Raw genomic sequence first — 18100 nt, 5'->3', positions numbered from 1 at the left:
ATGAGAGGAGAGGTGCATGCTTTATTAAATTTATTTTAATGCAAAAGTGACTTAAGTGTCTCCACTAGTGTCCGGGAAGGCATAAAATCAAGGCCGTGTGGATTAATGGCCTCCTCTGTTTCTGGGTGCGGTTCCAATATGATTCTTTTGAGCAGGTCATAGGCATCATAGCTTTGAGATACAGAAATCCCACCATCTCCTCTTCCTGGATGAAATGCGAGATGCCGGCTTTTGTTCGGATCAGCCGATCCTCCTGTCATCGTAAAGCTGTTCTTTAGTTTCTAAAAGCCAATCAAGCTCCTTCCTGATAAAACAATGTTAGAGTGGAGTGGAGCAGTACAGGAGGCCGATAGTTAGATCCTCCCCAAAGGAGAAGAGAAGAGCGTTGCCATTAAATTTATTTTAACTTCGTATTGTTTTAATGTGCGTCATTAAATCAAGTCACATTATTAAATTCCATCATTAGCTTTAAGAAGATATCTTATCAGGTCATTAAATCCCTTGAAAAAAAAAAGAATTCTAATGCTTTATTGTTGGATGTGCTTTATTCCACGTGGAGGTAATCCAAGCATGCACAGCACGGTGTGGTGCAAAAATTGCACCACAGAAGATTTGCTCTCTAGGAAATATGACCATTTCAATCCATTCCAACTCCAATTACAATTCAAACACACTTGAAATGCTCCATGACATTTTTATGCGAAATGGTGATTCCCAACCCTCGATTTCACATAGTTTGACTCTTTTTTATAACACTAAGAGGGGCCCGTGCCCACCAACACTATCCCCAATACAACCCACCCTTTCAATTCTCAAATGCGTTCTCAAAAGTTACATACACAAGAAAAAAATAATCGACCTCCCTCATTCTCAATTCCACCAACACAAAGTAGCTTAGAAGTTCCGACCTTAGGGAAAGATGGCCACATTTTGGAAGGCTCAGCAACATGCAATGGCCAATAATGGGCCATGGGATGGCCGAAGATGTGTTGGAGGCGGTCCAAAGAGATAGAAAGGCATAGAGGGAGAGATGGGAGGAGGAGGAGGGAGAGAGAGTGGGGATCTTAGTGACGCCCACACCATCACAATCATCGTGGTTGGTGCCATCGCCATCTTTGGATGAGCCCACATGGGGCTCTAATATGGTGGGGAATGATACAGGCAGAGGCCATCAGGGGAGGATGGAAGATAAGAAAGAAATGAAATTAAAAGGGGACGGGCGGATTTTTATTTCTAAGAGATTTGAGTGGAGTATAAAAATATTTCATATTCAATCTATACTAGAGTATTTTCATACTACAAAATCAGCTTTTGAATTTCACTATAGAATATATTTACATTGAGACCATAAATACTAGAAATTGAAGAATACTATGATAATTTTGGATATCAAAAATCAAGATTTTGATAGCCTTATTCCCTCTCTTGTTCTTTCCTCCTCCACCCCCTAGTTCTTTACTTCTCACTAGGTGATTTTATTTACTTAACGGACATTGCTCATCTTATCTTTCTTTTGTACGATATGTGCATCTAATCCTACTTTCTTGCTTCCTCCCTTATGACGGGAGGGTTCTCTCTTTTCCTATTATCATTGTCTACCAAATTATTATTTTCGACCTGAAGCTTATAGCTTTGCTTGTGTAACTCATATCTTGCAACCCCAACTAGATCAAAAATAATCCAGCCTATTTGAACCTTGGATGCCCTTAGATCTAGGCTTGAAATTGAATTACTCAATTTGGGTTCGAAAAATATTTTTTAGTTTAAGCCTAGCCAAACCCTCAGAAAAATAGTTTATGCCAAATTCAAGTAAGAATTAGCGGCAATATCAAATCTTATCTAATCCTATCGTCTCTTACAAAACACTAAAACTAGGCTCATCTTGTTTGAATTTTGTTTGGTTACTACCAAGGTTTAGATAACAATCATTATAATGACTACCATATCTATTGGACCTATCTTTTGTCTTATATTAACAGAGTAATGAAAGAAAAAATAACAGCCACTGTAACAAATTATTTAGTGTTATAAGAATCCATTATAATTATTTGTATTTTTAGTGTTTATTTAAATAAATTAATATTTTAAATTTAAATTTTGCATTTACTCCTTTGAGAAAGATTTCGTACCAGCCGAAAATAACAAGTTTTATTCTTCAAAAAGAAAATAATAAGTTTTATTAACTAGCAACAGATTCCGGAAAAAAAAATTACGATTGTTTGTTCCGTAATTCGCCATTACTCTCTGCTGTAACACCAATTACCAGTATTGAGACCTTGCTTCCGCCCGAAGACGCAAGCGTTACGGCCGTTCCTTCTAGCATAACGCCTCAGGAAACACGGGTTCGAAGTTCAGAAAGCGGGAAGCAGAAGAGCCAGAGTGAAGTGAAGCTCTCTTTCAGTCTCCTTGTACTTTGCTTTCCTTTCCTTTCCGGCCATGGCGACCGGCGAGCCCCAGAAGCAACTCCTCTCGCTAATCCGCGATTTCATCGCCGAGAAGTCCCATGGAGGTACCCTCGAGATTTTAACCCTCTCTTCTCTTCTCCACCCTTCGCTCCATCCCGATCCATCCTTCTTCTTCCCCAATTCGATCCAGAGCGCAGGGTTTCGGATCTCAAGAAGCGACTTCTGGAGCTCCAGACCGATCTGGACGCAGCCAATGCCGATCTGGAGGCGGCCAAGCGATCCAAGGAGGTGAGCGAGCAGGAGCTCAGAGGCTCCCAGGTTCTGCTTTCTATGGTCGATGCCTCGATCAAAGCTCGGGAGGTCTCACTCTTTCTTCTTCTTTTCATCATCGTCTAGTTGATCTTGCAATCGTTTCTCTGATTCGAAATCCTGGTCCCAGGCGAGGATTTTTCTGCTGCAGGAGAAGATTTCAAAGGTCGGATCGGATCTGGATGCACTCAAGGTCGTGTGTCAAGCTAGTGATGTCAAGTTTTTTAGAGTATTATCTTCTTACTTAGATTGCTGATTTTGTTTATGGATTTTTCTTGGTTGTAATCTGGACAATGGTTGTGTTTTGTTGCTGCTCGCTTAAAGGCTGAAGAGAACGTGCAGCGGTACATGCTTTATATGGAATTCTGTTTTTTTTTTGGTCTTTTGGTCCCCTGTGTTGTTCCCTTGTGTAATTTAATGCATGCCTAAATTGTTGTGTTGTTTCTGTCGAGGCAGAGATGAGTTTATTAGCACAATGAATGAGTTGAACGTGAAGATAAGGTCAGCCTTGCCTCTGCTCTATTTCTTTCCTCCTAGAGTTCTTTGGTAGTTGAAGTACAGATCTTTCATTTTCTTTCATAATTTGACTATCATTTGAATTTCAATGTTTATGTACGTTTGTTTGATTTTTGTTACATGCATCAACATATGGACTTTCTACAACAGATATGATATGATATTGGAAATCTATTTATTTTGATTTAACAATGAAACAGAAATTCTGAAACAAAATAAGGAATTTTACTGTCTGTGCTGTTAGAAGAAGCATGGTTTCCTGACCAATTTTATATAAATGATAGCCCTTAAATATTCAGTCTGTTGCCTTTTATGTTCAATTGAATGAACTCTAGCTTAATTTTCTTCCAAGCATGGCCTTTGTTCACTAACTTGATTGGAGAGTTTTGAATTCCTTTTTAACCCATGTGTTTAGACCTTTTAAGACCTTCAGTCCTTTTCCTTATATTAGTGTCACTAATTGTGTTTGACTTTGTTGGTCAATAATACCACTTGGAGGTGGATAAATATTGCTTGGAATGGAGATTTTGTCCATTGATAAGTTAGCTTTATTCCAATTATTGATGGATTGTTTCTTGTTGCCATCTTTTTCTAGTTCAAGAGTGCTTGCTGACCCTTCATCTATTTTCCCCCTTCTGGAATCATCTTCCTGTTATTTATGTCACAACTACCTAAGTTAAGACTAGATTTGGTTCATTGTTTGGCTTCTCATGAATGCAATTTTGTTTTGTTTCTTTAGATTTATACCTCCTAATCTCTATTATGAACAATCTCTCTCTCTCTTCTCATGATTTTCTTAAAATGGGCTGTATCCTGGCTGTTCATGAATAAGAATGATTCCCTGGTTAAGAACTAACCATCAAATGAGGTCTTCCTTATCGATAGACTTCCTTCATTAGTGCTGAAGCCATGATGATTGGTGAACCTATCCATAGCTTGGTGAGAATATTGCAAACGTCTGATATCTTTGCATCTCTTAAACTAGTTAAATCCATTTATGTAATGGAGTTGAATATGTTAATTAATTCAACAATGGGTCTTGGATTGAAGGGTTCAATAAAACCTGACAAAGCAAATGAACTTGATTACATGTATAATGATTGACTACATATATGAAATCCTGCAAAACATGCATTTAGATATAGCCTGCTAGAAAATAACTTGGTCAACCTCAAATGCAACAAGTACTCTAAGGAGATTAAATTTGAAGTGTATACATATCATTCAACTTTCATAAATAAGAGAAGATAAGGAGATAGAATATTAGGATCTCAAAAAACAAACAAAAATTTCTATCAGCATTGCACAAAATGCAAAAAGAGAGACCTAGTTGTATTAGTTCATTGCAAAATGTTGAAAATTGATTTTGTAGATTTTTGTGCAAAAACAATATGGAAGAGATCAAAATTATATAAACAAAATATTCATTAAGAATGGAGAAGAAAAATGGTTTTTGCAGGGACATGTTGTAAGGATGATAAACAACAAATGATCATAATGAATAGAGATAGGTTTACGATATTAAATATTCATACTACAAGATATTGGGAAGAGAAACAAAACAAATATAATCAGAGACATAAATAACTTAAAGTGGTGACTTTAACCATATCTAATATTATCTTGGTTTCCTGTTTGCCATTTCATGCATTTGGTTTCACACTTCTAAATAAATTATTTATCAAGGTCTTCTACTAAAGTATTCATTTCTCAGTTGTATAATGAAAGAAAATGCTGATAGTCAAACAAATGAAGAACTAAGTAATTGAAGGCAATTAAGGGGTCTAGGTCGAACTTCCTTTGCCTGCTTGATTTAGATAATGTGTTTTTGTTCAATGTACTGTTAAGGTGCTTTTGTGCTTCGATAATGTGTTTTTGTTATTGTAATTAAAAGTAAAGAAAAGAAGCAACTCACAATTTCTTTCAATTATGATAGCTTCAACTAAGGTTTGTTGGACCAATATAGGGGGTTGTACTGGCCGATGATTGGATTGGTATGACACCGGCATGTACCATGCTAATCCAAGGTGCATCAAACTGGGGGGATGGAGAGGGAGAGGGAGAGGGGGAGGTAGAAGGAGGAGGAAGAGAGAGGAGGGTAGGAGGGAGGGAGAGGGGGGAGGGGGAGAGGGAGAAAGAGAGGAAGGAAGAGAGATAGAGAGTGAGAGAGGGAGGGAGGAAGGGAGAGGAGAGGGGGGCTTATGGAGAGGAGGGATGGGGAGACGGACATGGAGGGAGGGAGAGAGTGAGGGAGGGGGGGGGTTGGGAATGCTTACCTTATCAGCAATGACATATGAAAGCCCCAAACCCTAATCCTAACCATCAACTATGGCTGAAGATATCAAGAAGGGACGGGCATTGATCGAGGGGTCCAATGCCATCTTTGGTATTGATTGAGGAAAATGGTGTCATCATTGGCACAAGCGAGATGGCATTTAAGTGAATGTCAAAGAGGGGAGAGAGACCATAGTGAAAGTAGTCAAAGGAAGGGTTGAGGGAGGTTTTTATAAGACAAATCGACCATCAAAACCATCCTGGTTTCATGCTTGTTTGGTCCGATATTAACCAAACTGTTTGGTTTAGGTTGTTTTGGCAAATGCTGCTTTTGGCACAATTAGTTTAACACAAACATCTGCTCCATATGTGTCACAAATGAAAGTTGTGCTATATATGACTATATCTAGCATGTTGGGCATCCGATAAAGTTTTTACTTTTTATGCTTTCATCAATGAATGCTTGCTTGCATTTTATTTCCACCACAAAAAAATATTGTCCCATGTTTGGCTGCACTATAGGAATTTTGTTTGTGGTCATACTATATCTCTTATTTGCAAGCTGTTTTCTTCTTCTTCTTCTTTTTTTTTTCCTTGATCGATGACCTCATTGAAGTTTTTTTATAATGATATTTTCTTGATGCAAGATGATGCACGCCTACATCTATCAAATAGCATTTTATATTGGAATTTGTGAACTAACTAGCTCTTTATTGGTCATAAAATTTGGTGATATGAAGTAAAATAAGGTTTGCCGTCTCAGCACTAGACCTCGTACCGATACTATCTTATTACAGTATCGATACACGATATGGTACGGGATGGCGAGGCATACCAAGTGTTGGTATGGTATGAGACTACATACTAGTCCGGTATTAGTATGGTTCGATATCGGTACGGTATGGTATGATACTGATCGATATGGCAAACCTACTATAAAATCATTTGATGAAAGTATTTGTTACAGGTGAACAGAAGAGCTAGAGTTCTTGCAGCATGACTATGTAGGCATAAAATTGCTTGTGTCTTTCCTAATTCATTAGAATCAAACTTCATGTGTAATTAAGTTGTCAAATGTTAAACACATGCTTTCAAAATACTTACAAGTAACTTATTGACAATGTATTTGGTAAGCATTGTGTCTTGTCACTTGAATGCATTACCTCCACATGTGCTAGACAACTAAGTATTCTACCATTTTGTTGAAGTCTTGAATCACCTTTGAACTTTCCACCCCTTTTAGATGCTGATAAATTATTAAGAGTGCTTGTTTAAATTCTTATACATTATTCATCTTATTTGAAAATGCTCAATGTTGTCTGAGAAAAATTTTATGCACACCTTTTATATCCTTCATATCATGTTCATTTTGCAGACAGGAATGGATAATTAGTTCAGATATGTCACTAATATCTAGTTTTATTTCTTTTTTTCCTACTCCTTTCCCTCATTCTACACTTGTAAGGTCAATAGGCAATTTTTGCAGATTATTGTTCATGATTCCCATTTTGTTGCAAAATTAAGGTTTTCTTTTCTATAATCTAACTAAGTAGAGAAAGGCTTTAATTCTACCAGTGTACAATCAGTGATAGTGCATTTGACTTAAAGAATCCACACTATTAAACATGATATATGACATCCAGAATGCGTAGGAATCAAAAGTCAAATATGATTGAGATTTTGTCCTTCTGTATCAAGTAGTTTCAAAATAGACAATTTTAATGGCATGATCTATTCTTATTCAGTTTATGGTCTATAAGTATCCAAACCAGTTGAATTTTGGTTTTTACGTGTTCCAAAATGTTCAGATCAAAGCAATGGTTCGTGTTTTTAATTTATATGGCTTGCAATATGTTTTAGCATGGTAACTCTGCTGATGCTGTTCATTTTTGCAGGTAAGAAACCTCATAAAAACACGATTTTTTTGCCCCTTTGTTTCTATAAAATCAAATATTGCAGATCATAATCAACAATTTGGAACCTCAGTATAAAATGTGTAAAATTACCATCATTGATTTCGCACCAATAGGTTGAGGCCTCAATTTGCTATAGCAATACTTTTATTACACTGGTAGGATTGAACACTCAATCCTTTTGGGCATATACTACCTTAATTCTTCAAACAAATATCTAGTTCTTCATTTTTAGTGTGATTGTCTATATCAGTAACTTTTGCAGGCAATTTCAGGAGATGGTCATCCATGATTTCCAGAAACAACTATGCTCAGAACTTTCATCAGATAATGGTAAGTAGCTTTTGTTGATTCTAAAGTTTAGCAATTCTGGATAGGCAAAATCTCCTGACGTATGAGTCTGCCATATGTCGGAAGTGGAATATTTAGAGGAATAACCTCAGTCTTTTGTTTTCTGTAATCAGATCTTCTTCCTTGAAAAAATTTTTGACTTGTTTAAAGCTAACATGTAAAATTTAGTGGGATGCCTGATATTCAATGAGAACTGAGACTGGTTTATGTTGTCAAATAAGAAAAATTTGCAACTTGATTTTAGTATAGAATTCTTTGCCTCATTGGACTTCTTTACAATTCACAGTCATTTTAATCACCTGTTGCCTGTTCACAAAGTGTTATTCTGTAATAAATATAAAGGGATTTATAGTTTCTCGCAAGTTGCAATACAAGATGCATGAAATTTAGATGTAAATTTGTTGGGATCAAAAGTGAGACTTCTAAATATTGTTGATGATGTTCTCATATCTTGGTCAAAAAAATATTTGGCCTCATTAAAATTTCTTGAAAATTCTACACTATTATAGATATTTACTTCATTATGGATATTTTTGGGTTCTACTATTTAGTAATTAGTTCAAATGGGCAATATATTCTTTGATAACAATGGATTTATGGTAAATTTATCTTCTTTTTTTAAAAAAGACATTGCATAGACCTTATCATTTTCTTATAGGCCCCATCATGGAACTGGCAAGAAATGAAGCTTTGTGGGATGGGAGTTGGAATCTCCCTCCCGAGTTTTGAAAATATCTCTAGTGTACTTCCTAGGCCCCTTCCCTTGAAAAGAAAGAAGGGAGAAAATATAGAAAACAAAAAGGAATGGCTTTCCCTTAACATGGATGCATGTTGGGAAATATTTGTCAGGAAAGTGGAACATGAAGCAAGGACTCAAGTGCTAGTCCATGTCATGCCATGCTAGGTTGCATTGACTCACCTAAATTTTAAAAATACCACCTACCTCAAGAAAGAAAGGAGAAAGTAAAGTAATATATGTACACTTCTTTAATATTGGCGCATGTGCGGAATATTTGTCAAAAAGTGGAATATGAATGAAGAACTCAAGTCCTTGTCCGTGTATGCCATGCAAGTCTGTTGTTGGTATGCGAGGCATAAGTGTGACCGTGCATATCGCAGGGTACTAACCCTGTGCTAGACTTTGGTACTATAGCACAAGTTGATACACTTGGGTACCAAGCCCATTTTATTTGTCTATCTATCTATTTATAGCATTGCAAAGCATGACATGGCATGTAACGTGCTAGCCATTGGCCAGTATGCCCATGCAGCCCATCAACATCAACACTTGAATAATTGGTAGAATGAATTAAAATGTTGTCCTTTTGATATCATACATATGCGTGTGACCAAGGTTCGCAATCTCGGTATTAAACCTTGTACTAGTACCATGTTGGTATACCTAGTATGGGGATAGGTTTGGCATACCAATATTTAGTATGCCTCCAAATCGAGTATTGGCTTACACCATTATTGTAAATTATACACACCGGTAGTGTGAACCTTGTGTGACACCCTCAATTCATTAGTCTACAAGACTACAACCACATTATTCCTATGACAAGGCCTAAAGTACCTAATCTAACCCCATGGAGTAGGTCCAAAGTACCACATTTAACCCATGCAGAATAGTTCCAAAGTACCACTTTTAACCCCTGTCCAAAATAGTACACGCAACCAAGTTACAAAATATCCATATTAGCAGGGTCTAAAATGTAACTAGATTGAGAGTCCAAAATACCAAGTTACAAAATATCCATATTAGCAGGGTCTAAAATGTAACCAGATTAAGAGTCCAAAATAGATTATTCATGATTTCAAATGTTTACATGTTCCATTCATTTTGATTTCCCAGTCATACTAGTTGTTTAAAGAGTTGTTTCCAAAATATATGTAATTTACTCAAGTGTTTCAAACATTCACAAAACATGCACGGTTTTAAGAGGTGTTCAAAAGCACATTCTAAGATGCATGTTTTCAGAGGTTTCATGCAAAGGTTTTCAAGAAATTGAACTTATTTTTCAAATCATGACAATAATTAATAATTATATTTTGAAAAGAAACTCAAAAGTTTCAATATCATCGTCTTTGCTTTCTTGATCTAAATCTGCAAGTATACAAAGAACATTTGGGAAGAACAAAGGTTAAATTTGGTTTTGTGCCCTACCAATAGCTAACTAATACTGTAACATATTGTGACAAGCGTGACACATGTTGACAAGAGAGCACTGGTACTGATGTGTGCTAGTGGTGGCATGCATCCTATGCTAACCAATGCACTATGCTGACACTTTATCGGCTTGACATGATATGGATGTTCATGGTCTGAAACTCATTGCACTTGGTATGAAAACATGCAATACATCCAAAAAAGTGTTTATAATTTTCAAGTTTGCAATAAACCAATATAAAAATATGATTTGGATATATAGGTTGAGGTTATGTACCGAACATGCTAAGTCCAACAAGTGTCTTTTTACTTGAACACAATCCTATCCTGCACTGAACAATTACAAACAATCTACAATTAAAACTTAGCCTAAACAGTCCTCGTCCAATTAATCCCCAAAACTTCATGCAAGACAAAAAAAAAATCATAATTAATAAAAGAAAATCCAAAAATTAAGAAACTGAGAGAAAAATATTTTAAATAGATAGGAGAGCAAATTTATAGTTAGTTTTTAGCTAGATCAATAATCCTGGTAGACACTATCAATTATAGGTCTAGGCTTTCCCTACAATAAAAATAGTCTACAATTATCAAAATATAACTCCATTATGATGTTGGTCTTATTGGAATATCTAGAATATGAGAATTTTAGGGATGCAGGCTGTATCAAAACTCGTCATAGGTGACTGGCAACATATTCCTAGACTTAGGTTTTTTCCCTAAATCAACCACAAAGCTGCAACATACAACCAAATTAAATGGAATTGGTTTGGAGTTTACTTTAATCAGGCTTGTAGTTAGAAGCCAGGGCCTTAAATCCATGTTCTTCCTACTCAATGTGGTGATGATCTCTCCCTACACATAGAAGATGCCATTATGATTTGATTAGGATGAACAAAACTACAATAAAGAGGGAAATAGAGTTAGGAGATGGAATCAAGGTTTTATATTCCAGTAGGATGGGGGCATCCCTATCGCCCTGTCCAATTCCTATGAGAAAATGAGATCGGGATATGGTCAGGACTCCGAAACCTGTCCACGCGGGGAGAGAAGAAGAAAGAGGAAAGAAAGAAAGGAAGGAAAGATGAAGACAAGGAAAAGTAAAAGGAAAGAAGAAGAAGAAAAATGAAAGAAAGGAAGGAAAGAAGGAAGAAAGGAAAGAGAAAGAAGAAAAAAGAAAAAAAAGGAAAGAAAGGAAGGGATAAGAAAAGAAAGAAAAAGGAAAGGAAAGAAAGGAAGGTGGAAGAAAAAGAAAGAAAAGAAGGAAAGAAAGAAAAGAAAAAGAAAGAAAAGAAGGAAAGAAAGAAAAAAAGAAAGAAAGCAAAGAAGAAGGGGAGAGGGACGGAGGATATCCATCAGGTTGCATGATCAGAACCACTACTTGGATAGGACAGGATAGCGATGCGTCCCGTTCCATGGAGAAATCGGGCACCTCTATCCTATGAGATTTAAAACCTTGGATGGAATCTCACCATAAACAAAATGGTGAAAGATGGGAGGAACATGAGGGAAAGAGGGGCAGATTGTAATAGGAGAGGAGAGGAGCAAGGGTGGGCGAGCAAGAGAAGGAGAAGAGAGAAGAGATTGAGAAGGGGGGGAGAGTGAGAAAGAGAGAGAGAGATGAAAAAAGTGGAGATAAGGGTAGAACACGAGGTGGTGGTGGTGGTGATGCTTGGGTTGAGAAGAGAAGAGGAAAAAGAGCAATGGAGAAAAGGATCGATGGGGCTGGGGTGCATGCGTGAGAGAAGAGAGCAGTCGTGGGTCATGTGTGTTGTGTTCTGGTTTGGTTCCAAGCCCAAGCTAGGTTGGGCCAAGGCTTATGGGTTGGGGCTTATAGGCTAGACAAAATGGCATTCTTACATTGCTTGGAATCTTGGACGAACTTTTCTCAAGAATTTGGAATCGAAATTATGATATCCAATATCATCTTATTCTACCTAGTGTAGGCTACCTCATAGGGTGGAGCAACATAGCCCAGAGTAAGGGGAATCTGGTGATGCTTGAAGAATTAAAAATCTTATTTCCTCTCTCTCTCTGCATGTAGTTGTCGGTCTCCTTTTGCCGAAGCTAGTTGACCTTGGTTGGCAGTCCCATGATCAAATTAAAGTGGAGCTGCTGATACATGGAATTACTCTTAGAGGATATAGATGGTGGCCGGAAGCAAGCACTCTAAATTTATGACCGTTTCATTGAGAGATCATCATTTTTTTTTTCTTGACATATGATGTTATCTATTTTTGATTTTCGAAAGGAGTCTTTTTGATGAGGTGGTCCATTGAAGGGTTGCATCATTATTAGAGCTGGTCACACCAAAAATTGTCTCCTTTAGCATATATGGAATTGCACATTTGGGTTTCGCTTTTATGCTCTTTCTTTTCCTAGTTTTTCTTCCATGTCAAAGATTTGAAATACATCCTTAATGTCCATTCTTTCTTTAATTTTTCTTTTAGTTTGAAATATTTGGGTGCATATTTTGCTCTTTGCCTGTATGGCAAAATTACCAGCATTTTATATAAACCAAATTTTATAAACCATGTTGTTCTTTCCAGGTGACTCCTGTCCTTAAATATCTCTTTCTTATTGTTTCTGGGAGAAATACAGTGAGAAAAATGTTGCCATCTGCAAATCCCTTTCATATTGTTGAATGATAATAGATAGTTCAACAGTTAATTGGTGTTTTGCTGTGACTTGGTGGATGCAATTTCTCTTTTAAAATCTGTAGTTATATTATGTGATATAATCCCTTATTCCCAAATCTGGTCTTGTTTATTGACTCTGTTACATCGTCCTCCAAGCAGACAGAAATAACAGTTGCAACCAAGTTCTTGATGTGCAAGATGCTCTTAAAGATTTGAGGGATAGGATTGAGTGTATCAATGCTCAGATGCATAAATCAGAAGATGAGCACCAAAAAGAATTACATTATCATGATGAGGTTATTTTTCTTTTTTTTTTTTTTTTTTGTTTTGATGCCTCACATATATTTGCTTGAATTACTGCAATAAAAATGTCATTCTTATTTAACTTCGACATTCAATGTTAAAAGAAAGATTATAAAAGATGGGCCAACCTATGTTGTGACACTAAAAATTTCCTGTCAGCTTGATATGTAATTATTACTAAATACACTAGGCATGAGTGAATAAAAAAAGATTCTCAATCTTCCTAATCCTGCAGAATTTTTGTATGGAAAAAACCACCAAGTCCTTTTCTTTCTGGTGTCTTCATCATAAATCTTCAGATGTTTACCTTGACTTGCATAAATCATTCTAAGTACAATTTAAGTATGGTGGACTAGCTTGGAATACTTGTTTCTTACACCCAAATAATGTGTGTTTCGCCTTTCACCATCTTTGATGTCCTGTCAAAGAAGAAGTTGGTACTTTGAGGACTCATACCACAATTAATAGTAGTTATAGTGTATGATTTTTGGTGCATATATGTTTTGCTTGCAGTGCTTTGTTGGCCTCATAGTCTATTGCAAATCATAGTATTATAGGCTTAGTCTTTAGATGCTTTTTTGCATTTTCATAATATGTTGATTTTCACATTTTGTGAGCAAGTTCTACCCTTGTATATACTATTAGCAGTTTTGCATCCCGAACTTTTTGCTTTGTAATTGCCATGCCTTCATATGAAGTTGGAGCCTGCATTATGATGCACTGCTTGCTAGTTGTTGTTTGGCTATTTAGAAAGTTCCACATGGATCGTGCAATTTGGACAATGGCACCGAAATCAATCCACCATGTATTATGGGAACATCAACTCAATTTGAATCAACACATGAAGTCTTTTCTTCTACTTAGGACGGTCCTTTTCTTTGTCTCCCTTCTTCTTGCAAAAGAAGCACTTGAAGTCTTTTTTGTCTGGCAAGCTATTTGACACCTTCATTGCCTTTTTAGCAGCAATGCCATGACCTTTGCTGCCAAATCTGCATTTCCCTTCACTTTATGAGAGGCCAAATGGACACTTTCTAGTCTCTCTTGCTTCGGTATCTGCTCCTTGAGAAGTTGATTGATGGACCATTTTTCCTTTTGTGTTGTAATGAGTTTTGAATGGTCCATAGGTAGAAAATAGTTAAGCACAAAGTGGATGAGAAACGACTCGAACATGTCAACTTCTAATTATTTGACGTGGGCTGCTATATCTCTCATCTTCATTTTGTACTCACACCACTGGTGTCATCATGCCTCATGGAGGAGGTTTAGACATTAGGATGCTCATCAATACTTTTGCCAGATCTAACAAATTGTTCTTCAACTGCATTTAAAAATTCCTTTGCAGTTATAAGAGCAGGAATACATCCCTGAATGTTTCTGGATATATGGCTTTGTATGAGTAAAGACTCTCCCACTTCTCATACAACTTTCTATCCTCTAGCATACTGGATCCATGGGAACATGTGGCATGTCCTCACGAAGTGCCTGGTCTGAATCCATGCACTCCAGTGTTGAAGTAATTCTACCTTTCTACCGGAGAAATATGAACCATTCAACATAGTGATATGTGATCCTCTAAGAGAAACAACATGAGGGAGAAAAGCTGCAAATATGGTACATGCTTACTATTAATATTACATGCTACAAGGCACTCAAAGCAAATCCAAATTACTAACCATATTAGTTAATTTGGTAAATATAACAGCTTTCCAACGTAACACTTTTTCTAAATTATAGGCTACAACACAATAATATGCCTATCCATGTGATGAAGGTATTAATAAAATGATAATAATCAAGATGTGTTTGAGGCCTTTGGGTGACAAGAACCAAGTTGATAATTATACACTATATCGATCCTTCAACCCACTATATGTTTGTAAATGTGATGGCTTTGAGTCTGGGCCACTACATGTGAACTCATAGTGCAATTTCAATACCATATATAATGTGGTAATTATTAGGCTCTTTATTTGATTAAACTTTACCACATCCTGATAATATGGGATGCTTTTGCTTGTCACCATAAGAAAGGAAGAGTAAAATAATCAACTATATGCCATCAAGTATAAGATACTTCTTCTCATCTCTATACTCAAATCACCCTCAAATATGATGTGAGAAAATTTGTTAAAAGTTTCTTTATGATCCGGTAGAATAGAATAGAAAATGGCCTAGAAAAGGATCCAAAATGGCCAAAACAACAATTCATATATAAAGCTGTACAGTTATATCCAGAAAAATAGAATATAACATTCAGGTTCCTTGAATATGAAAACTCTTACGTCAATGGCTCTGCATGAATAAATGTCTGTTCTCAAGGACTAGATCTAGATCCTGGGTCAAAAATTCTTTTGGTTTCCTATGGACTGGACTTGGGGCTCAAGAAACCAACAAAGATTTCTCTTTTGCTCTTCGACCTTCCCACTAAAGTTGGATCCCTAGGTTTCCATCATCAATTGAGGCTTGACATTAATCAAGGCCAGGTTAGAAAAGATAAAGATTCAAGCAAAATAATTATAAAAGTTATTTTGAATAAAATAATAAAACATGGTTCCCACGAACCCAACCGAGGAGAAATTATTAGATGGACCTAGTCCTGTGGGTTATGCCAATAGTCACTCCGCCACATTATTCTACTTTGTATTTAAACTCTTCAAGATCAAAACAGGGATGAGAATCCATCCTGTTATCCACTGTACACGTATCCTGGGATTTGGCCTGGTCCACTGGACCGGGTCCCTATGATAATCTCTCCCAACCGAGTATGTTCTCACAAAGCCAAACTGCACCACAATCTATGCTGCAGGCAGGTACTCAGCCAGTCTAGACTGTGCAAGCAGAGACCAGAAGCATGGAACTCGATGGGAAAATTGATAGACTTTTATGCTTTCTAGTTACTGGAGACCAAGCCTTATGAGTTGTTTATAGTTTGCTTTCCCTACCCATCAAGGAAGTTGTTAGAACAAGCACAAAAATAGGACGCACACAGATTCGTACAATCATACAAAATAGAGAAGAGAAGAAAAAATGAATAGAGGATTTACATGGTTCAGCTGTAAAGCCTACATCCACGGGCAAGATACAAGAGAAAAATTTCACTATGATGAAAAGAGAGATACAATCACTTAGAACTTTCCAAATCCTAGCCGCAGTCTGATTTCCCCTACCAAAAAATTTCATTCAGGTCGCAGCACGGGCTTTTCAGATCGGGTCATAGTTCGAGCCCATAAAAAATATCCAAAATTCAATCCACATTAATAGAAGTCCTAATAGTCTTAATAAGACTCCTACTCTAAAGTCCTGGTAACACTTAACTCTTGGTCCACTTACACTCATTGACTCATCAGCCTGATCCAAATACAGATAGACTTTAATGCAAAACCCAAGCAATTGACTTGTCAAGTGTGGGACTGTATAGCCTGGCGAGATTTTGGGAGGCTCGAACACTGTTTAAACTCCATTTCAATGTAGAAGGTGGTTCAGGATCTACAGGCTGCCTCACAATCTTGACAATCTTTGGTCCTTGGTGTGCGTGAGCGTTGTTTTCCTCTTCTTTCTTCGCTAAAGTGCTCTTGTTTCAAAAAATATGAGTAATGTAGCCATCTTCTAGCATCAATTAAATGATCTAGTAAACAATATGGACTCAAAAATTAGGTTGGCTTTTAACCATATATGCATTCATTTTAGCATGGATTCTGGTATCACGCTTTAAGAATGAGATACTAGATACTACATGGTCAAACGTCAATTTTCTGTAGTCCTCATGATATATGGTGGAGTTCTGATGCTTTGTAAGTGATTTGAAGACCCGTTGCATTATCATCTGGGTCCTGTAAGTAATACTGCTCATGTGTATTTGTTTCAGTAAAAAAGAAAACCAGCTTTGCTTGTTTGATAATGGATAAGCTCCAGTTAAGCTCGAACTCCTTTCAATGGCTTTTTGTATTCCACACATTCTGTTGATACTACCAAAGTTTGACAGTTATCTTAACTCGAGTCTACAATTTGTAAGTTCATTAGGTATGAAGCCTGTGTAAGTTTGTCTTAAGCCTCAGAAGGATTCTGGAAAAGTTGTATCCCGACTCTCTTCTGAGTACATAAATAGACATTCTTATGTTCATTATGACCTTGCTATGGTATCTACTTATGCACAATCAAATTAGAATATGTGACACATGAAGGTTGTTAGTAAATTTTGTGCCAACATTTTCTGATGTACATATCCATGTACACTAGCATAATGTTGGGGTCCAGATCTCAGAATTCAAAACTGCCAATGGTGTTGCTATATACATTGCTAGAAATTGCTTGTAAGTATATGCTGAACTTCAACTGTGCCAGTTTCTGTTTATTTGTAGCTGAAGAATGGTTTCTAGTCAATGATGCTTGTTCCTGTTCCATGAGTCATACCCCTTCTTTTAGATGGAAACAATTTTAATTCAAGCTACTTTGGAAGTAGTCAAAGCTAGTATCATCTGTTGCAAATTTTGATCTCTTGTACGATGTGATGGGAATTAATCAATTTTATGTCTAGAGAGTATCACGTGCAGGTTTCCAAGGAGTTAGCCATTGTTAAAAGGAGAGGGTTCCTTTTGGAGGCTATTATGGGAGAAACGAAACTGCTGCAAGAGCTGGCAGGATATCCTTTATTTTGTCTCAACTCTCTTATCATCCCACAAATATTAATGTTCAATACATGAAGTTTAACTTGATCAATTGTTATTAATAATTTTTACCTCACCTTAATATGATTAAGATGCCATTTTCTACACTGTTTGATAAACATTTTCTCTAACTAGAAACAAGCAGACTAACGAGAAGGCTTATGCTTCAGCTGGGGAGGAGTTACAGAGGAGGTATATATGTCCCAGATGTGGCTTTAACAACATGGGAGACTTGGGAGGAACTGAAGCTATTGACAATAACTGAATTTTTTTCATACGAAGAACTCAAATCTTGTATATGCAGTATGCAAGTAGAGCATGATGGTACAGGCAAATGCTTGGGTATGTATATGGACAATCTTGGTACATTCATGTCTTAGAATCATTTTTGCTTGCTTCTGTTATGCTCTGCAACGGTACATGCTCGAAAAAGTGAAAGACGAGAAATGACAACAACATTACTTTTTTGCTATCAACTCTTAAATGATCTTGCCATACATATAGACTGTGATGCAGCTTTCATGTTGGCTTTACATTACAGAAGGATTATTGTTGC

The 18100-nt window shown here is 36.7% G+C and overlaps 1 protein-coding gene across 2 annotated transcripts; it reads left to right on the top strand.

Annotated features, from left to right (window-relative positions):
• The first annotated feature begins 2219 nt into the window (after positions 1-2219).
• LOC105032353 (uncharacterized) lies at positions 2220-17941 on the top strand. Of its 2 annotated transcripts, none has more exons than XM_073256462.1 (9): positions 2220-2509; positions 2596-2765; positions 2845-2907; positions 3039-3058; positions 3171-3215; positions 7671-7750; positions 12737-12873; positions 17431-17519; positions 17686-17941. In XM_073256462.1, exons 1-9 carry the CDS (start codon positions 2437-2439, stop codon positions 17807-17809), a joined length of 801 nt encoding a protein of 266 aa, XP_073112563.1. In that variant the 5' UTR covers positions 2220-2436; the 3' UTR covers positions 17810-17941. The 2 variants fall into 2 exon arrangements, with proteins under 2 accessions (XP_073112563.1, XP_073112564.1); XM_073256463.1 differs by having other exon boundaries at positions 2222-2509; positions 7683-7750.
• Positions 17942-18100: the final 159 nt, after the last annotated feature.

This window comes from Elaeis guineensis, chromosome 4 (assembly GCF_000442705.2).
Source record: "Elaeis guineensis isolate ETL-2024a chromosome 4, EG11, whole genome shotgun sequence".
NCBI classification, from domain to species: domain Eukaryota; kingdom Viridiplantae; phylum Streptophyta; class Magnoliopsida; order Arecales; family Arecaceae; genus Elaeis; species Elaeis guineensis.
This window is presented reverse-complemented; position numbering and strand designations above follow the sequence as displayed.